General features: G+C 40.5%; 1 protein-coding gene across 4 annotated transcripts in view; it reads left to right on the top strand.

The window, feature by feature from the left end:
• Positions 1-22712, top strand: part of maptb (microtubule-associated protein tau b) — a 49844-nt gene that overhangs the window by 13924 nt on the left and 13208 nt on the right. For 3 of the 4 annotated variants that reach the window (XM_082183969.1, XM_082183970.1, XM_082183972.1), the window contains 4 exons: positions 14668-14853; positions 18426-18449; positions 19367-20554; positions 22457-22491. In XM_082183969.1, coding sequence (XP_082040095.1) covers positions 14685-14853; positions 18426-18449; positions 19367-20554; positions 22457-22491 — 1416 coding nt within the window. In that variant the 5' untranslated portion in view covers positions 14668-14684. The remainder of the gene's footprint in view (positions 1-14667; positions 14854-18425; positions 18450-19366; positions 20555-22456; positions 22492-22712) is intronic. The other variant, XM_082183971.1, reaches the window with a different exon arrangement.

Below are 22712 nucleotides of genomic sequence, written 5' to 3'. Positions count from 1 at the left end.
CTCACCCCTGCCCACTTCAGTACGAGCCACCCCCTACTCAGATCAGCCACATGTAGCCACTAGCCAGCCATGTGTTGTCTTTTAAGAGCCCCCCGCATTCCCAAATCTACCCTTAATAAATCCACCTTTACCATCCAGCTCATTTCAGCGTTGCCCTTTCTGCTCTGTGCCAACCCCTTAACCAGAGAGAGACATCCATCATTTGGCAGAAAGTCGTAGGCCTCTTAAAGGGGCATTGACATTCTGCCTGCACTGCCCAGGAGGGATCACAATCATTCAGATCAAGTGCTCCCGCTAAGCACCGTGAACAGCGACTGTTGCAAATCTGACTTAAAGCCAGAGGAGACCAAATTGCATGAGCTCAAAACTCGGCCAGCAAATTCACAAAGGCCTGCTTCTGAAAAGAGAAAACAACATGAAGTCTCAAATTGCGCTGTTTACTTTCTTAATACACATTCCTGGTCTTAATATGTTATTCATTGTCCATGTAATTCAACAGAAAGAAAATGTTTGTCTTTGCAATCTGTTATCAAGATGTAATACCTTGCTCCGCCAACAAAATGACTTTCTTTTTGGTTGACGTCATCAATCTGTCTTGTTCTTCAGCCCCATCTGGTGCCCACTTTCCAAAGTTGATTCCCTATGGATAAGATCAAGTGTTGACTTGATGGAAATTGACATGCTTTTTATAACCATGGGTTCATAGCCTTCTAGCAAACACTGAAAAACACACATCAAGTAAACACACTTTCCTGCTGTCCAGACCAGCAAGTGCTCTATCTGGATATTTTATCCTAGTTGATGGCCATTTGGTGATGCAAGTTGGTGAACCTGCACAGCCTTTTTGTTTCCCTCCAAAACCTGGTTGACCAGCATGGCATTGCAAGTGAAGCTTCAAGACAGTTACAGCAAAGTTCAACATAAAACAAGCATTTTTGTAAAGTTTTACTCACCCTTGTGAGTCATTCTAAACTTGCAGGATTTTCTTTCTTCTGTGAATCAGAAAAGGAGACAATTTAAAAAATGTTCACACTGCTCTTAAGAGTACCATGAAAATAATAAATAATTCATATGGCTCCAAGTTTGCTATAGGCCTGTTTCAGCTGGGTGTGAGGAACAGACACATTTTAATTCTTTATTCATAGAAAATCATATGGAATGATGTTAAATCAAGGCTTTTGGCGATAGTGATGTCATTTTACCACAATGAACTTGTAAAGTCAGCATGAAACAGATGTTGCAATCATCTTTTCTCTTCTATTGTGGCATGTAACCTAGTGAAACAGCTTCTTGAATGAAAAAAATTTAGGACAGGACTTGATTTTGTTTATGGGGAACTGATTGGATAACTGCTGCAATTGTTTGCTAACTGCTGCAATCGTGTGAATGACAGGTTGCTGAAAGGGATGGGTTGTCATCAGAGAAGAGATGTTATTGTGAGGGGGAGAGGACAATAATATTTTTGATGAAAGATTACCTAGGCACACGAATAAAAAAAAAAAAGAAGCAGGATAAATAATTGATAATATCCTGCAAGGATCAAATTAGACATCTGATCAGAATACCAATATCCTAAACACACCATCTGCTGAGGACCAGCTGCTGGGCTATCCTTTATTTGTTCCATTTTTGAGCATTTCAGCTGTTTCTCCCCAGTTTGTGTTTTGTAACAAACATTTTTAGTAAATACATCAGTGCCTATTGATGTAGCGGTGGTTTCCACTGCTTATCTAGTTCTGGACTGACTGTGGTTGCAGATGGTTTCTAAGCTCTGTTTACTGATCTCACAGCCCATTCAGCCCATGAATAATGCATGATGACCCTGTGGGAGTCAGGCTTGAATTTGCACCACTGCTGCCTCAGGGAAACCCAGCTTGTGTGAGTTAATTATGAAGGTGGCAGATTCCCACTGTGGTATTTTGAGAGAGATGCTTCCCAATCTTCAACACACTTGTACAGTCATGGTACTGGGACTAGGGATGTGCCCGAAGCCGAACACTATGTTCGGAAAGGAAATAAAACGGCTTTCCTAAAAGGACCTGGTGATGGAAATATATAAAAAACATATTTCAATGCTTTTGCGTTCTCTCGCAATAGGTGGTTTGCAGTCACGTGATAGTGATGACGCGCGAAATTCAGATGGAGGGCAGGAAGTGAAGAGCGGAATGGACAAGATGGAGGAAAGTCCGAACTGTACTACTTTAGACGCTATTACAAGCGAAAAATATAACAAAAAATTTAAACAAATGTTGGACGTGATCCTTGCGTTATGAAGAGGAACGATTTTTCAACTGAATTGAAAGATTTGCCTGTAATGTTACGTTTGTCTTCAGTTACAGGGGTAACTTACAAACTCAAAGAAAAGAAGAAACAATTACTTTAACTTTACAAAGTTCGGAAACTGGTACGTTACACAAACATCCACATAAGTTGTATTAATTCACCTTTGACGAAGTGATCACTGCACACATCGGCGTTTTTCGGTCAATTTCTTGCATTTTCCCCCCTTATGAACAACAACTTTTGGTACACGATAAAACTCCTCGTGGTTTAATCGATTTGAGCAACCATAAACGACGCAAAACATCGGCATTTTGAGTTTGTTATAGTGCTTCCTAAATGTAACAAATCACTTCCTGCCCTCCATCTGCATTTCGCGCCATGGTAACGCAGTGATGTGACGTCATATGCAAACAAGCTATTATACAGTTGGGTATAGGGGTGTAACAATATATCGTGTCACAGTATATCGCAATACAAAAATGCAACAATATGTTTCGTGGATAGTGACATATGTATTGTGTATAGGTCACCCCAAAAAAAAAAATTACTATATAGTGTTGAATATAGTGTATAATAATGCAATGCAGGAATATTTGTGGGTCCTGATAATGCCAAATGTCTTATGTTACCTGTAAAAAAGTGGCCTACATTATTTTAAATATATCTAGTCAGTGACAGAGTGCAAATGTTACACCCCTGGAAAGGGGAATAATGAATAATAAAAAACAGGACACGGTGTTACTTCCCTCACGTCCAGTGTAATAATGCATTTCTTTTACAAGAACAATAATTCAACAATACATAATATTGCAAAGTTATTACTAAATGCAAAATCAGCACTAAATAAACACTTTACACTAACCGACAAAATATCACTGCAAAGTACAAATGCAACTTGTTACTCTAAATACGTGGAACAGGCTGTATTATTCCTCTTATATACATAGAAGCTAAACAGACTAATTAACAAACATGAATTTAATTATTCTAATATTTAACACACATATAACCACCCTGATAGTCTAGCAATTAACATCACTCTTCTCAACTACACAAAATAATATAACATATCCCAGTTATTTATCATTAAACACATCTTTTCTTTAAGTGCTGAACACTGCACATGAACCGTATAGTTGTCCATCACCGCCATGCGATGTACACCACGTGATGCAGCTAGCAAAATAACTATAGTGGAGCTTACGTTAAGCAGCACTTACTCAAAGCAATAACAATTATACAGACAAATTTGACTACTAGCTTATTTCTTAGACTACAGAGGACATAAATACAGACATAAAATGCATTAATAAACAGATTTTACCTGGAAAGGGGAATAATGAATAATAAAAAACAGGACACGGTGTTACTTCCCTCACGTCCAGTGTAATAATGGACGAACAGGAGCAACACGCGTCCCTTGCGATACGCCAGGCATAGTCAACCGATTCCCGATCAACAGGCGAACTCTTAAACACAAACTTTGAATAGCAAAACATGAAAACAAGGTACAACAATATATGAGCAGAGTAACTTTTAAATAATGCCGTTTTTGACACGTTATTGTGCTGATGCCTCATCTTATGACTCTTTAACTTGAAGACCAAAGTAATCGCTAATAGATCATTCAATCAGGAAATCACAGTGCTATTACTCTTACCATTATTCTATTTATGGGCATGAATTATGATGTGCTCTTCACCCTTTTTTAAAGTACTTCTATGAATTAAAGCAAATTGCTTATTTTCCTCTTTTTAACACACAGAATTACATATAATGAATTTTTCTGACTGTAAACATTCTCATTACCATTACACACTCCCCTTCAACACAAATGGCGTCCTCGACATTCAAATATTAAAGCAGTCCCATTAGCAGTAGTGCATAAAAAGCAACCGTACACAGTCCATATAAAGGCATTTGACCACCTCAAAGTCCTTGTGTTTTTGCAATGGAGTGTGTGTTGGATCACAATTGCTTGAACAGTCCATTGTGAATGTGTTTATATGTTTTTCTTCAGAGTCACAAGTGTGTGTGTGTTTCTGGGCATGTTCCATTTGTAAAACAGTTCTGAAGTGTATGTGTGTGTGTGTCCAATGTCCCAAGGGTCCATAAAAGTGAATGTGTGGATGTGAAACAGTCCATCAAATGTTTTTAAATCACCCATACAAGAAAACAGGGTGATAGATGGGAATCTGATCAGGATCTGACCACATGGCCCCGGGTTGGTGGGGTCCATAGTGTTGCACAGGATCACACCTGTATGTGGACCTGGCTGGGAGTCCTAGGCTGTAACAAGCTGGAAAACCAAGTTCATCATAAGTGAATCGCTTTGGGGGTCGTCGTCCTCTCCTTGGCCGGTCTTGGAATTGTACACTCTCACTGTGCCTTTCACATGGGGGAGGTGACATAGGTGGCAGTACAAGGCTGTCTCCAAGAGTCTCCAGCTCCTCAGGTGCCTCATCTCTGCCCTGTGAATCAATCCTGCCCTGTTCCTCCTCAAGCTGCAGCACCTTGTCGTATTCCTGTCCTTGTTCATCATGTGCTCTAGTGGACTCAGTGTCTGCTAGCTGATAGGTGGGTTCCTCCTCATCACATGTCTGTGGAGCATCACATGTCCTGTTCAGACGGGGCTGTGGAGGTGGGTAATAGAACCATTCATCCTCTGAGTCCTCATCGCTGTCATTCTGTTGGCTATTCGATTCCTGTTCATTTGTCTGTTTTGAAGATTTTGTCTTCGGCCTAGCAACTTTGAGAGGAACTTCAAGGGGTAAATGGTCACATGGGAGCAACAGATTGCGGTGCAGGATTCTGCTATCTCTTCCTTTTCCTTGTTCTGGAACAACTTCGTACACTGGAGCATCCTTGTTTACACGTCGTACAACCTTGTGGATCGTGTCCTCCCAATGGCTGCGGAGCTTGCCAGTTCCTCCTCTTGGAGTCAAGTTTCTGACCAAAACACGGTCTCCTGCTTCCAACTCTGAGCTCTTTATTTTGCAATCATAGTTTCTTTTCCCTCTTTCAGCAGATTTTCTTGCATTGTTCTTTGTTATCTCGTAGGCTTCTTGCATTCCTTCACGCCACTTTCTCATGTACTCCCTGTGATCAGGCGTGCCGGTTTCTGGTGTCAGACGGAATAGTATGTCGACTGGCAGCCTTGGGGTCCTCCCAAAAAGGAGATAAAAGGGGGAAAAGCCAGTAACTTCACACCTTGTACAGTTGTATGAAAAAACTAATTTGTTCATTGAGTCTTTCCAGTTTGATTTCTCCTTCTCTGTGAGAGTTCTCAGCATCTGTATGAGTGTGCGGTTAAAACGCTCAACCTGTCCATTACCTTGAGGATGGTATGGCGTTGTCCGCGAGCCTAGTACTCCAGATGTCTTTTTCAGTTGTGCCAGAAGCTGGTTTTGGAATTCACCTCCTTGATCGTGATGAATACGTTGAGGAAACCCGAACCTTAATGCGTAATCATTAAAAAGTTTCTCTGCCACTGTTTTTGCTGACTTGGATGTTGTGGCGTAGGCTTGGGCGAATCTGGAGAAATGATCTATAACAACTAAGATATACTCGTACCCGCCTGCACACTTGTCAACATGTAAGAAATCAATGGACACTAACTCAAAAGGCTGGGTTGTCACAATATTAGTTAGGGGTGCCCTAGTCTCTCGGGTGGGTTTCTTTTGTTTCAAGCATGAACAGCTACGAGTCACATAGTGGTCGATGTCACGCTGCATATAAGGCCAAAAGAAGCGCTCTCTTACCAGTGAGGTGGTTCTGTCGACTCCTTGGTGCCCCATATTATCATGCAGTTCCTTCAAGATGGTTGCCTTGTACTTGTCAGGCAGAACAAGTTGTGTTCGGGTAGCTGTTTTTCGACGCAGGACACCGTCATCATCTAAGGTGAGTTTTTCCCATTCACTGATGAGCCTTTTACTCTGTGAACTGAATGATTTCAGCTGTTTACTGTCAGGTTTTTTGTTCAACTGACGACACTCAATAACTGGGCTGATATTTTTGTCTTCTTTCTGGGCTTGACAAATCTCTGATAGAGAGAGAGGCTGCTGCTCCGGCCTACCAATTTCATTGCATTGAATGGACAGTGCCATAGACCACACAGCGTTGGAATCTGGGTCCTCAACTGACTGTACAACTGCTTGTACTGAACGAGATGACATTTCCTCAGTACAGTGTTCCATCATGGCATCCAAATCCAATGGCATCCTTGAGAGAACGTCGGCATCCGTGTTTTCTTTCCCGGGTCGATATCGGATAGTGAGGTGAAAATCCGCCAATTCAGCAACCCACCGGTATCCAGTTGCGTTTAATTTTGCTGTTGACAAGACATAGGTAAGCGGATTGTTATCCGTATACACAGTACAGGATGAGCCTATTAAATAGTCTCTGAATTTTTCACACACCGCCCATTTAAGGGCGAGGAACTCCAATTTCCCGGAGTGGAAATGGTAGTTTTTCTCAGGCTCAGTGAGGGTTCGGGATGCATATGCTATTACACGCATTTTTCCTTCCTGTTCCTGATATAAAACTGCCCCTAGACCCAGATTGGAAGCGTCTGTGTGTAGGACAAAGGGTTTGTTAAAGTCAGGGAAGGCAAGGATTGGCGGCTCTACAAGGTGATCCAAGAGTTCCTCCAGCAAGTGCTGATGTCTCTCTGTCCATACAATGGGGTGGTTGGAAGATGCCCCACTTTGTTTTCTTTTATTCTGTCTTGTTCTGGGGCCACGTTTGTCATTCCTTTCTAAGTCAGCAGGAGCTTTCATGAGGTTATAAAGGGGGGCAGCGATTCGAGAGAAATCTCGGATATACTGACGATAATAACTGAGGAGACCCATGATGGCTCTTAGTTCTCCCACTGTGGCTGGTTGCTTGTCTTTTAGGGCTCTGACAGCCAGGGTATCAGTAGGGTCGATTTTACTGCCCTCTGATGAAATGACACGCCCAAGGTAGCGAACCTCTCCTCTAAATATCTCGCACTTGGCTGGTTTCAACTTTATACCCTGTGCTCTTAATCTTCTCAGCACAGACCTGACATGTTCTACATGGTTCTCAAAGGACTTACTGAACACCAATACGTCATCAAGATAGGGAATGCAAATTTCATCCCTGAGCCCCTCCAGACATTCTTCCATGCATCGCTGGAAGGCGGCTGGTGCGTTCATTAAGCCGAAGGGTATTCGGATCCATTCATATAGGCCCCAGGGAGTCACAAAAGCAGTGAGAGGCCGGCTTTCTTCTGCCATGAATCCCTGATGGTAAGCTTTTCCCTGATCTAACAATGAAAACCATGAGTTCCCTCCCAGGCCGTCCATGATGTCCTGCACCCTGGGAATGGGCTGGCGGTCTGGTACAGTCTTACGGTTCAGCTCACGGTAGTCTATGCAGAGACGTAGGCTTCCATCTTTTTTTCGAACACACACAACGGGGGAAGCATACGGGGAAGTGGATTTACGCACCCAACCTTGTGTGATGAGGTCATGAAGGTAGTTCTTCGTCTCTTGATAGAGGGGTTTTGGTACAGACAGGTAAGTTTTGGCCACAGGTTCAGTGTCTTTCAGTGAGATGGAAAGCTGCAGGTTCTCAATGGAGCCGATGTCGTCATCAGAAATGGAAAAGGACTCTGACTCTTCTCTCAACATTCCTTTAACTATTTCCTTTTCAGTGGGACTAAGATGGTTCAAGTCGACTGGAGGATCCCAATCAGTAGCAGATGTTTGTTTCTTACTGACTTCCATATTATTTACTGTTACTGGGGGAGCAGAGCAGGGGTGTTCCAACACTGTTGCTGGGTACACTGCTTGAACTGGCTGTGCTGTCCCAATAACTGTCCTGCCAGTAAGTACTATGTCATGATCTGTTGGGTTTTGCACATCCACAACTATGAACGTTTTTTTCCCTTTACTCAGTTTCACAAGAGTGTCAGTGAATTCTAGGCCCTCCGACCACTGCGGGTTTACACTTGGCTCAAAGATTAGCGTTGTCTCTTCTTGCAAAGGAGGTGTCAAAATACGGCACTCCACCTTTACAGATGTATGTTTGGGGACATTTACATTCTCTCTGGTCATTTTGACAGCATACTCCAGTGATTGCTGTTCAGCAGCAACTCTCTCGACAAATACTTTAGCATCCTCCATTTCAAAACCAGAGAAAGCTGCTTTAACAGTTCTGATTAGCTGCTGGTTGTCATTGGCTTCATTCTGCTGTAACTCTGTATCAATAATAAGGCCAATAACATTTGAACCTATAATAGGTCGAGCAAGAGTGTTACCTTTAATCACCAAGGTGGGAACAACAACTTCTGTTGTAGGGACTCCTGCACCTGCAGTTAATTTGAATGCAACCTCCATCCATCCACTGTACGGCATGTCTTCACCATTAGCTGCAGTCACATTTAAAGTGTCATTAGTTTCAACGATTTCAGAAATATGTCTCAGTGTCACATGCGGTAAGTGATCTGCTTTCCATTGTTCACTAACTACAGTCACTTGTGAACCTGAGTCCCACAAAGCTCTAACCTGCTGACCGTGGATGTGGCAGTCTATCAGATATTTTTGTCCAACCAATGGTGCAACTTTAGCTTGTCTTTTCTTTTGTGATTTGGCTTGGACTGTATAACACAAGGTTTTTGGACACTGACTTCTGTGAACAACCCAGTGCTCATATTGACATGCCTTGGAACAATATAACACACTTTTACATACCGCACATTGTCTGAGCCTCACATTTTTTCCACGTGCACCACAGCGTGCACATAGTTGGGGCACTGATGATGAAGTGGTCACTCCCTGCCCCGCTGGGGTAACCCTTGCCCGTTTAAAGGACCTCCTCTGAGGTGGCCTGATCTTCTCATTCTGCAACCGGCTGAGAAGTGTTCGCTGCTGCCACACCTAAAGCAGTGAGTGCAGTCCTCCAGATTTTCCTGCTGACAGCCATAGCATCTCCTCCTATACCGCAGTGTAGCTGTGGGATGAGAGTGTTGGTTGTCATACCTTTGGTTCGGTGGAGGGTAGCTGTGCTGTACTGTAGGGGCTCGAGGGTAGCCATATTCTGCTGCAGGAACCTGAGGATAGCTGTGCCGTGCTGCAGAGCTTTGAGGGTACCTGTGTTGCATGGCAGGGGATTGAAGATAGCCTTGTTGTGCTGCAGGTGGTGGGGCTGCTCTGTGTGTCAGTGGTGGGTCATTGTAGCCTGATGTCAGCTGAGGTGAGATGCCATCTAGTCCTGATGGTGGATTTGGGTGCAGCTGCAGCTGTTGGAAAGAGGGCTGCTGCATAGACTCTTTAATAGAGGACACTTCAGCTTTAAGGTCTTTCAGGAGGGTCATGTTAGCTTTCATCTCCTGCAGTTCTGAAAGAATATCAACCTTATTCTTACTTTGACTCAGCTGGCTTGTCTTTTCTTTTTTCTCAATTGGAGTCTGGTCAGAATGAGCAGCATGAATGGTTACAGGCCGCTGTGGTGCTGTCATCTTCTTCTTATCCTGCCTCTCACTTTCATATGCACAGGAAATATTTAGTTTCTCAAACAAGAGTTCATCAGAAATGCCAGCTTTCTCCAGGAATGGCTGGAGGTCACGTTTTACGTTATCGTTCTGCAGGCCGGTCATAACTGTGTGGAGGAACATGTTCTGCACGAGCACTGGATCATATCGTAGGCCTGACTCAGATTCTTGTGAGGCAAACAGAATCTTCTGTCTTAAATCTAGAGCGCGGATAAGGAAACACTGAGGTGTCTCCTTCATGCTCTGGACTTCAGAAGACAGTTGTTTATATAACTCTGTTGCACTCTTTTCTTGGTAATGACAACGGAGTATCCTTCTCAGGGTGGGCAGTGTGAGGTCACTTTTCCCCTCTAAATAACTGCGCAACTGCATCCCAGGAACAATGGCTCTTATGACAGCATCAACAATCTCAGTCTCTGGCAGCCCTTTGAGAAGACCATGCTCGATCTGCCGTGCTAAGCTGGAAAACGGGAGACGATCTTTCTGTCCTGGTTCCCCAATTTGTCCAGATATTTTAAATTCTTTGTGCCAAGGAGGAGGGATGTGATCCAGTGATGAACCTGAGGCTGCCGTTCTGTGGCTTGGTTTGGTGGCCTGGACCCCCTGTTCACCTTTAACATTTTGTGGTACCTGTACCTGGGGAGGTCTGCTTTCTGTTGGTGCATTGTCTTGTGTGTCATCAGGCTGATTTGGGTTTTTATTTGGTGATGCTTGAGGCTCACTTGCGTGGTTAGCTGCTGTCTGAGCCTGTAGCTCAATTATTTTGTCTTTAAGGCAGAGGAGCATCGCCATTCCCAAATCTTCAAGTTTCTGTAACTCTTCGCTTTGCAGATGGTTACTTATCATTAAGATGAGTGATGTTCTGTTCTTTCCTGCCACATGCTCCAATTCTGGCCCAGCAATGATAAGAAAATCACACAGTTCTTTTAGGCTTTCTACTGGCAGTGTACACAAAAGTCCTATTATTTCCAACTGCAATGTCTCTACTTCAACGGACTCCATTTTTCTTGCATCAACGATCTAGTGTTCAGTAGCAGCAGTAACTTGTGTGCTTAACTTTGACAGAAGCGCTCCTGGTACCTTGGGTTCACCTCAGATTGCTTTTGCTTTTAGTTGTAGACACTCGAACTGCCACCGTATTATCCACTCGACGTCGCCTGCCTGGGTAAGTTGAAGGGGACTGAATGAGAGCTTGGGACGTCTGTTCTTGGCAGAAGTCGGACCCTGCTTCACTCAATCCCAGCGGGGCCTCCAGAAAATGTTACACCCCTGGAAAGGGGAATAATGAATAATAAAAAACAGGACACGGTGTTACTTCCCTCACGTCCAGTGTAATAATGCATTTCTTTTACAAGAACAATAATTCAACAATACATAATATTGCAAAGTTATTACTAAATGCAAAATCAGCACTAAATAAACACTTTACACTAACCGACAAAATATCACTGCAAAGTACAAATGCAACTTGTTACTCTAAATACGTGGAACAGGCTGTATTATTCCTCTTATATACATAGAAGCTAAACAGACTAATTAACAAACATGAATTTAATTATTCTAATATTTAACACACATATAACCACCCTGATAGTCTAGCAATTAACATCACTCTTCTCAACTACACAAAATAATATAACATATCCCAGTTATTTATCATTAAACACATCTTTTCTTTAAGTGCTGAACACTGCACATGAACCGTATAGTTGTCCATCACCGCCATGCGATGTACACCACGTGATGCAGCTAGCAAAATAACTATAGTGGAGCTTACGTTAAGCAGCACTTACTCAAAGCAATAACAATTATACAGACAAATTTGACTACTAGCTTATTTCTTAGACTACAGAGGACATAAATACAGACATAAAATGCATTAATAAACAGATTTTACCTGGAAAGGGGAATAATGAATAATAAAAAACAGGACACGGTGTTACTTCCCTCACGTCCAGTGTAATAATGGACGAACAGGAGCAACACGCGTCCCTTGCGATACGCCAGGCATAGTCAACCGATTCCCGATCAACAGGCGAACTCTTAAACACAAACTTTGAATAGCAAAACATGAAAACAAGGTACAACAATATATGAGCAGAGTAACTTTTAAATAATGCCGTTTTTGACACGTTATTGTGCTGATGCCTCATCTTATGACTCTTTAACTTGAAGACCAAAGTAATCGCTAATAGATCATTCAATCAGGAAATCACAGTGCTATTACTCTTACCATTATTCTATTTATGGGCATGAATTATGATGTGCTCTTCACCCTTTTTTAAAGTACTTCTATGAATTAAAGCAAATTGCTTATTTTCCTCTTTTTAACACACAGAATTACATATAATGAATTTTTCTGACTGTAAACATTCTCATTACCATTACACAAAGCATGGGGGTATCGTTACACCCCTCGTTTGGTAATTGTATTGTATATGATTTGCGGGCTGCTTTTATGCCATCAATATGCAGGGTATTGTAATCGCTTTTGAATGTACACTCGTATTTTACTTTCACTTTCTAATTCATGATCACGCGTACTCTGTTAGGGAGCGGCGGTACTGACCAGGCATTTTACAAGATAAGATATTTGTCAATGACGGTCAGGATCTGTTGCGTACCAAATCCTCTGACATCGTCCTGTCAGTCACCTCTCCTTACTATCTATTCGTTTATCATTTTCCGTGCCTTTCCGATTTCGGCTTTGGGCACATCCCTACTGGCCTGGGGACAAAACACCTTCAGGTTCAAAGCATAAGGGAATAGTTCAACTAAAATATGAATGTTGTTCCAAACCCATATGAATCTGTGGAACATGAAAGGTGTAAATTTGACAACTGTTTTCCATATTCTTTGCCGTGCATTTACAACAAATGGGAACCAAAGCTTCCAAGTGTAAAAAGGCCACAACAAACATAAATTGCTCCACTCGTACTTAGTCATATGGGTTTACTAATGAAAAAAGATTTTAGATTTTTGGATGAACTGTCCCTTTAAAAAGCCATTTTGGCTTCTGGTGGTGTTCCTTCCTGCTGGTCACTGCTGACTTTAAAGATGATGTAACTGACAAATGTAAACCCACCCCTGCAGCTTTGTCACTTTTTCAGCTCGACACAGCACTTGCCTAAAACAACTTGGTTTTCATTATGACCCCCACATCCAGATGACCTTGCTGTGTGATCTCAGAGCACAAGCAAATCATTCTGGTGTCGGATTACATACACGTGGGTCATTGACAAAAAGGATTTATTGGATGTGACAATGTTGCATGTAAGCCATCTATTCCATTTCAACAATAATAGAATTCATGTTTATAGGCGTCCTGTGTGAAGGAGATGGATGAGAGTGTTCACTTTACTGTCTCGAGTGTGGATTTACAAATAGCTCTGCTGGGACTACATAAGTTTAATCTACTTTGTTCAAAGTATAAAGCAGAACTGCTAAAAGGAAAACCACATTCGTAGTTGTAACAGGAAGCACACACTCAGACACACACACGACACAGCACATCAGTGACCATAAGTAAAATAACAGGATACTCTTTTCTCTGGGTATGCTTTAAGAGGAAAGGAAATCCCAGTGCCATCAATCCCTCATTCATTTAACCAGCCATCTGTCACGTCTGTGAACAATTCCCCGCCTAACTAACAAACTAACTGCCTGACTAACTAACTAACATCATAGTTTTATCATAGTTAAAGGTTACTAACAACAAACCAACCTACCAGCTAACTCATACAGTAAATCTATAAGCTTTTGTATAAAAATACCCCTTATGGGTAAGCGACAGATGCTTGACAAGGTTTGATGTGTTGCCTCCCAAGCCAAGCTTGCAGACTGGTGTGGTAAAGTCTGTTTCACCTTTTCAACAGTTTTGTACGCAAAATAATTCCAAATTTCACTTCTACTGCCTTTTTTATTAATTCGTTTTGGGCGTGTTGAGGAAGATTCACCTGCTTTTTCCATTTTGTTCCTCTATGTTGCCACATTTGACGGTTTCATGGCAGTTTGGGTAGCATACTGCTACCTAGCGGTTAACTTCGGAACAGCAGCGTATCAAGTACCGAAAAGAGCTAAATCATGATATCATATGGCTTTAAATAAAATATATACCGTTATTTTCCCTGTATCGGTATACTGCGCAACCCTAACCACAGTAATGTAGTACTATGGTGTAGGGCCTCCTTTTGCTGCCAATCAGAATCAATTTGTCTTGGGAATGACAGATACAAATCCTGCACAGTGGCCAGAGGGATTTTAAGCCATTCCTCTTCCAGAACATTGGCCATGTCACTATGTGATGCTAGTGGAGGAAAAGCTTTTCTGACTTGCTCCTCCAAAATCCAAAATAAGAGGCTCAAATATATTTAGATCTGGTGACTGTGCAGGCCATGGGAGATGTTCAACTTGCTGTGTGTATCGATGCATTATCATGCTGATACATGTCACCCCCTTCAGGGTACAATGTTTAAACCATTAGGTGCACATGGTCCTACAGAATGGTTCAGTAATCCTTGGCAGTGGCGTGCCCATCAAGTTCAGTAGGGAATGCCATGATACTGCAGCCCAAACCATCACTGATCCACCTCCATGCTTTGGGAACACAACAGTCCTGTGCTATTGCTCTGCTAATTCAACCTTCAAACACTGCTCTTACTGATGGAATGTAAAACCACCAGGCTGCGCATATATGGGCGTATTGGCCAGTCTTTCAGTTTCATTGTCCAACCCCTGTATATACGTCTGTGCAAGTCTATGTACATTCATACTACTACTAATATATTGGGGTTTAAAGGCAATGCAGCACATTTGTCTCTTTGACACAATAACCTCCTGATGCTTATTTTTCTGTTTTAACTATACAGACTGAAATCATCTCAAAATGGACCATCAGGACCACATGAATTCTGGACAGGTGGGTGACTCTCAGCACTCTCCTGGGAACAACATAGCATCTGGTGTGGCCAACATGACCATCAATGACGGACATCAACGAGACATGAAGAACGGGACAGCAGCACATATGGGACCAGGTGACGGTCCAGTGAAAGGTCTGTATAAAGAGGGAAGAAATACTGTAGTTACTGTACTATATAGAAGGAAAAAACTGAAAGTCTGAAAATCCCCTTTTTCCCCACAAAGCACAGAAGAGCTGAGTGATACTCATGACAGTGTGTTTCTCACTTATGTCTCGTCTCATATTGAGAAACCCAACACATGCTGACAGTGACACCACTCAGCAATGTGTTGGTTTCAAATGTCTGTGAAGATATTCATTCATTCAGGTCAATTGCAAAATGTCATGTAGAATTTATTTGTTGGACTTTATTTTCCATTTGTTGAATGATGATAAAGATCACAATCACAACTTTAGAGAGACAGTTTACACGGTGATTGTGTTACATTTTAAGGAATCCCAACCAGAGTCTGTCAATGGAAAACCTGACAAAAAATAATGTGATTTCTAGACCTGGGAAAAGTCAGAAAAATAAAATCTTAAAAATACATGGAAAAATTGTAGAAATATATAATCTAGCTAAGCTCAAGTATTTTGTTGGCAAAAAAAAAATGCTCTGTGTATGCTTTTGCCATGATTAAAAATATACATTTTTAAAAATCCTGTAATCATGAATGACTGAAAAAGTCATGGAAAAATCAAGGAAATGTATTTGTTAAAAATGTGTAAAAACCATGCCACCATCAGATAACTATGGAAGACACATGGATAAATGATGAGATGTCTTCAAATGTTGGAAAACAAAGTTAATCTACAAATAGCTTCTATAAGACATGTTTCCTGCCTGAATTGTCTGTTCACAATAGTTTTTTAAAAATAAATTTGTGCATATAACATTGATCGTAGATAAGTTCTTACTATGTTTCTTATGATGTATAGTTTATGATGTATAGTTGGATGAGGCTCAGATGTGAGGAAATAGGTCATAGTTTATAAAAAAAGGGTAATCTGTCTTACCTGCTTTGGATTGTTCTGGCACAACTGACAAGCTTTCAGCAAGCCCCAGGCTCCCTCACAGAACACAAACGAAACCTTCTTATCAACCAGAAACCTAAAATTCCAGCTCAATTGTGCTGGCAGAAGTCAGTGAAGCAGAATGTCTCTAAAATGACAAATTCGGTAAAATAAAGTTTGGAAAACAACATAACACTGACTTTTAGAGAGTTGGTTTGCCCCTTAGAAAATTATGTTTTTGCAGTTATAGCTCTCGTCTCAAGAGCATACTAAGATGCATCAAGGTCATCCTTTCCCTAAAAGACTAGAAGAGCGTAAGGAGATTGAAAATACTACTATATTGTACTAATAAAAAAAATACAAATAATTCAGCATAATTGTTATTGAAATTATTCATTTAATAACTGACACATGAATGTTTTTTTTTTTGGTGATAAAAGCCAGCCTCTCATATTTCCCCTTCAGTGGACAAATGAGAGTGCTAGATACAAATTTAGCCATTTATCATCCACACCTACTGCTTTTCCCCATTCACTATGCTTTTATTTCTAATGGAGGGCCCTTCCAGGCAGTTATGCAGTTCTTATTTTGAATGCATAACATGAAAGTTTTTTCTCTCTCTTAAAATTCTCCTAATTGCACATCATAAGGTTCCCATAGTCATGGAAAACCTGGGAAAAATCTGAGATTTTTGAAAGTTATTTCTATGCTTGAAAATGGTATGGACATGTAATAAAACTTCAAATGTCATAGATATTAGCTATAGTAAAAAATAATTTCTGTGATTATGCCATGAATGGAGGCTCAGAAAGCTAAATCCTCCGTTGAGCCACATTCAAATCTCAGGCCATTTTTTGTGTGTCTTTTTAGAGACTGACATGCATCTGAAGTACATCATATGTTATCATAATGAACAACAGGAAAAGTAATGGAAAAACAGTGGGAACCTTGACACTAACATAAGAATTCATGCCTTGCTTTTGCTTTCCCAAAAAGCAGTCCTTATTAGCATTGCCAACAGAACAGTGACAATTCCATTGCCTTTTTGGACGAGCAATAAATCTGGATCCTCTCAGGAATGACCTTGCCATGCTTTTAGAAGCTTTTTGGAAACTTAGTTGAGTTGATTTTTTGCTGATGTTGTGATTTGCTGATGTAAAAAACAAAAAAAAACAAAAAAAAAAACACTGAAAGCTAATTGCATGCCTTCAAGGCTGTAAAATGCAGCTGCAACAGGAAGTAATGTTCCCAAGCAACACAACTAACTCTTTAAAGGATTCAAGGCCAGTAAAAGCCCAGAATATTTGTCAAAGAGCAATTAGGCAGGTCTACTTCACCCTTCCTTTTTGCATAAGAGAATAATGTCAGTTCTGGGCAGGGCGAGTACAACACTAAATTGTAGTGCCCAGACCATCCATTTGTTAAATGAGTAAATAAGAAAAGCGCTCAAACCACTAATGGCATAGATGCATGTACCTGTCTGATGCCATGACCTGGGCATGATATAGGATGGAATAATAATAATAATAATTTTTATTATTATTATTATTATTAAACCGCAAGTCATTTTAGCTCTAATTATTGTTGTTAATATTGTACATTTGGAAGTGCTAATATATTTCTGTCGTAAACACTTCACTGTCATTTGCTGATTTAAGGCACCCAGCTTGTAACAGCCAAACATATTTAAAATTGTGAATATTAAAAAAAGTGAAATCAGAGCACTGTACTTCGCGATACAGATGTGTTCGCATGTTCTTCACACATTTGGGTTTATTTGGAGGACTCACATAACAGTACTTCTCACAAAAGAGAGACATACTATGTGGATTTCATAGTACACTATATTTGCTTTAAATTTCCTTAATTGCAATATTTGACTTTAAAGTTAAAATTACAGATGAATTACAGAAAAATGCCATTTGGCCAAATAGCCCCAAGAAAAACAGTAAGACCTTCTTCTGCCATTACGTAGGATATAATTACCTCACAAAAGTTCAAGGTCTGAGTAAATGGACTTCATTTATCATTCATCTCCCAAGGCCTCAAACTCATCGATCTTGTCAGAGAAATGGCTGTCTAGTTGAGACAAAGGCATTAAGATAGCATCACGTATGTTGTATGCTATGGTTCTATGAAGTTGGGAGTGATGTAAATGGATTAGACTACCATTAGCCATAAGCTGAATATTTCAGGTTAGAGAACATGTTGCTGATGTTTGCAGTACTGCTGAAATGGGTCTGCAACTTTAATTGCTACAAAGTTCACTTAACATGCTTCTATGACCTGCCAGAGAGATCAAATGTCTATCAAGTCATATATAATGTAGACTCTCCCCCATTTATTTCATATGATAGACTCATTTTACTTAAAGTTATAGGGGAAGGGTTAAATGTATGAAAACATTTTGCTTTGTTTCCTGTGATTTATAGGTTGATAAGTATTGTGCTTGTCTGCCAGCCACTTCAATTCACAATTCAGCATGTTTAGAAGACAATAGATCTGTATTGATCAAGACTCAAGATTGAGTTTCTTGTAATCGGAAACCTACCAAACTGGACAAAAGAATCCCAGTGCTGCTGTTAATGTTCTTCATATCTCATCTGTTCTTTTAACTTGCTTCCATGTGATTTCACAATTTTGACTGTTCAGGAGGGACAGCAGGAGCTGGAGAAGGTATGGTGGGCTCTCCACACCCTTATCCACCTGCAGTGTGAAAAAGTTCAGTGGATTTACATGCAAACAATGTGCTCATGACCACCACAGATGCATTCTTTCACTGCATATGAGATCTCAGTGGAAACCACTTCTATATTCTTTCTAAATAAATCTGTTTATATTGGCTCTATATTGCATCACTGTATCTGAGAAAATGAAAAGTCTGAAAATAATGAGGCTTTCAAATACAGCTATAATTGAATGCATTAAAAGTTATTTAAATGCATTCACAGCACAATGCTTTTTACTGCTCAGATCAGATGCAAAAGTTTCCATCAGTGTATTAAATTATACTTGCAAATCGACAATTCGCTGATTCATTGCTTCATTGGCCATTTTGCTACCAGTCATCAATGCTTTACACACTGAAGCTCACAGAGATGTTGTGGGTCATTGTGAATATTGTGGTCTGATTGGCCAGTTGATATTTATGCTTTTGGTTTTGATTGTTTTTGTTGTGATTGAGTGAGTGAAGAGGCACTTTTATAAGAACTGATCCCATAACCCCTTCAGCCTAATTGATCCCTCATTTTGCCAACTATATAGTTACCCATTTTTTTGGTACAATCCATGTTGCATCCTACTGCTCGCTAATTTAGATTAGCAAGCATTGTGTAAAAGTGCCTTTAACTTAAAGTTTAGTGTGTAAAATCAGATTTTTGGACTGTTTAACTTTTGTCATGAAAACAGAAACTTGTCTTTTGTGTTGTGTTCGGGCTCCTTACGTGGTTTTGTGCTTTTAGTTCCTTTCAGTTCCTTGATTCCTTTTCTTTCTCTGCTTCTAATGTTGACTGTAGAGAGAGGGTGGTTGAGTGTTGCTAATTCTGGAGTGTTATCTGTGGCTGTTCCTATCATTCTGCCTTCCATGTCATCAGAAGAGTTAACACCCGGAAGTCTGCCAGAGAGTGGCCGGAGCAGTGCGGCATCAGTGGATGGGGATGGAGAGCAGGAGAATGGGGAAAGACAGAGCTCTGTCAGCCCACGGGAATCACCAATGTTCCCACATCCATTGCCAACAACCCTTGCTGATGGTTTGGGTTCAGGAATCACAGGCTTTGACAGTCAGGTGATAAGGAGTCCATCGGATAAGATCTCCGACCATCATAGTCCCAGTGGTTCTGAGGAGGAGGAGAAAGAAGAGAATGAAAAAGAAAAGTCTGAGAGATTTTCTGGTTCTTTCGGAGTGGAAGAAGCACCTATAAGTGCTATCAACATGAAAGAGGATAAAGAAGAGGACAAAGAGGAGGTTAGTGACACAGAAGAGGAAGAAACAGGAGTTTCCTTGGTGCACAGTTCTGTGACCCCAGACTTGACAACCCAGAAAGACTACAATGAACATGAAATCCCTACTCATCTTCCCATGACCCCAGAGGAAGCTAAAAAACGTGGCCTATCGTTTGACTACACAGAACCTCAGGATCCCAATCATCAAAGTGGTCCTGTGGGCTGGGAGTGCAGCTCTGACAAAACGCCGCCGGAAAGCAAGAGCCCCGACTCATGCAGGATGGATCCAGGCTCACCTCTTTCTCCCAGTGCTACCGCCGACCCTACCCAAGAGGAATCATCTCTTACAGACTTCCAAACGGATGCTCGGGAAGAAGAAGAGGAAGAAGAAGTGGAAGTAGAGTTGCCAGAACCAGAACATGAAGAAGATGAGACCCCCGTTCCTCCTGTTTCCCAAGAAGATGCTGCACCCAAGATGGAGCCTAAAGCAGAGGAACATAGAGAACCTAAAGAAGTAAAAGAGATCAAGCAGGAGACATACTTGGAGACGAGCAATAATGATCGCATTGATATGGTCCAGTCTGTTACCTCACCACAATCTATTGCCAAACCTGAACCTGATGATGCCAAAACTAAAGATGCTGTTAAGCCCAGTGCCCAAGAAATGCCCACAAAAGCACCAAGCAAAGCAGATCCTGTCAAAGAAGCTCCTGCCAAAAAAACTAAGAAACCAGTCACTACAGCCGCTGCCACTCCTTCCCCCAAATCTGCTCCTAAACTTCAGAAAACCCCCTCTAAAGATGCTGCTCCGGCCAGAAAAGCAAGTGTCCCATCCAAAGGTCTGTTTTCCGTTCTGTTCCTCCAAACCCCACACAAATCTTTTTATTTCTCCTTTCCTTTTCTTTTTTATAGTAGATTAGAACTACGCAGCACCCTTTCTTATAAGCGCACACAACGTAAAGAACGTGTTCGGTTGAAGAAATGGGCTGCTTGTAGCCACAAAATCTCTCTCTCTCTCTCTCTCTTGATCCTTTATGCCCTGTGTGTCTATCTCTTCTCATTCCCTCTCTGTGTGTGGTCAGTGTTATTCCGCTTTTGTCTGTGACTAACTGCATTGATTGACTGTTAATGCTGGCACAGTTTTCACCTGTCCCTCTGTATTGCATGTCACCTGTGCATGATGTGTGTTGAATGTATCACTCACAGAACTGTGCATTACCTTTGTGGGCCTACTCCTTTCCAAGATGTCCATTTTATTAAACAACCAATTGGACCCAGAGGCCCATGCTGATGGGGTTGACTATAACACATACTGAAAGGAGAAGATCAGCATTTGCTGCTGGGTTCAAGACAAACGTCCTCTAAATGTCTCCCACAGCTGTGCGGACATCTCCTACAAAAAGATCAGACAAGCTCAAAAATGTGAAACATTTACTGTTGCAAACCATCTTAAGGCAATCTTTTGGTGCTCAACAATCTAAGTTTGGTGCATGCAAGGCAACACTATATTGATATTCATGAATCATTCTGCACTTCTCACAATTTTTGTATTTATTTTAGCCATCTACCTTTTTTTAAAAACTTTGTTAATTTAGCAATAAACAATAAATAAACAAGTAAATACATAATAAAGAAATAAGACAAAATAATAATACTTAAAAAAAATGTTTTTATTATGATGACATTTTAATATTTGCATTCTGAATTGCAACTGATCATCACTTGCATAAACTTGCATACTGAATTGTAATTGGATTTCTTTTACCTATGGTTATTTAATCAGATTGAGAAATTGTGAAGAAGGTGTCAATTTATGTGTTGATTTTTGTTGTGCAAAGGCAAAAGAAAATAAGATGTGCATTCATTATCATGTCAACAACAGTGACAGCTCTGATTGTGCATTTTATTTTACCTATTTATTAAACCTTAAGCTAAAACTTTAACACTACTCTTTTGCTGCCTTGCAAGCACACCAATTTACTCCAGGAAAAGAAAATCTACTGTTGTTTCCCTGTACAAGGTTAAAATAATAAAACAAGGTCCTGTACAAATCAACTGATGCCAAAAAAGGTCTTTGTAATTTTGCCATCATTTTCCTCACCCTCCTGTTATACCAAACCCATGTGACTGTGTTCAAGGAATATCTTCACATCTCCAATGGACTATTTAACCATAGCAAACAGATAATTGTGAGAGCTGAAACCAGACAAGTTCACATTATGAACGAATCATTCATTTTTTTCTGTGAACTGGATTCATCAGTTAATTTAAAATATGAATCAGAGATAAAAAATAAATAAAAAAATCCCACATGAACTCTGATAAAAAAAAGAATAATATTTTGGTCTGTTTCTATAAAGCTCCAGAATGGCTTTAGAAAACTTGGAATATACTTCTGTGTTTTACAGAAGAAATAAACTTTTTCAGGTTGGGAACAACATGAGGGTGAGTAAACAATGACAGAATTTTCATTTTGTAATAAATGTTTGTTTCTGAATGTTTATCATAAACAAACATAAAAACTGAAACAGGAATCTGTGCTTCTGGGAACAGGACTCTCAACATCACATCTGATCAACTTTACATTTAGTATCACATTTAGTACTGATGTAAAAACACAACAACAACTTTCCTTCTTTGAATCAAGTAGATCGACATCTTGATAAATGTAAGTCTTGATTTCAGGCAACTAAAACCATCAATGTATGAGCTTGCACTTACTGTTCCTTCCTTTCTTACAGCCAAGGCTGGAGTTGGGGCAACTCCTGAAAAAAAGGTACTGTTATCACGGGTGATATTATGGTTCGTCTGAAAAACAGCTGTTAGTCTGATTAGTTAAAATACATCACTACTGAGAGGAGTCACTGTTTCATAAGTTAATTTGTGTTTACACTTAATTTCCTTTACATTTCTAAAAATTAAATCATCTACAGTTTTAGTTTAGCATTTTATTTGGTGTTTTTGTTTTATTTTTAAATGCATTTTTTTAAGATAATT

Source organism: Leuciscus leuciscus, assembly GCF_965113295.1.
Source record: "Leuciscus leuciscus genome assembly, chromosome: 1".
Taxonomy (NCBI): Eukaryota; Metazoa; Chordata; class Actinopteri; order Cypriniformes; family Leuciscidae; genus Leuciscus; species Leuciscus leuciscus.
Note: the sequence above shows the minus strand (reverse complement) of the source record. Positions and strands in the feature narration are given on the sequence as shown.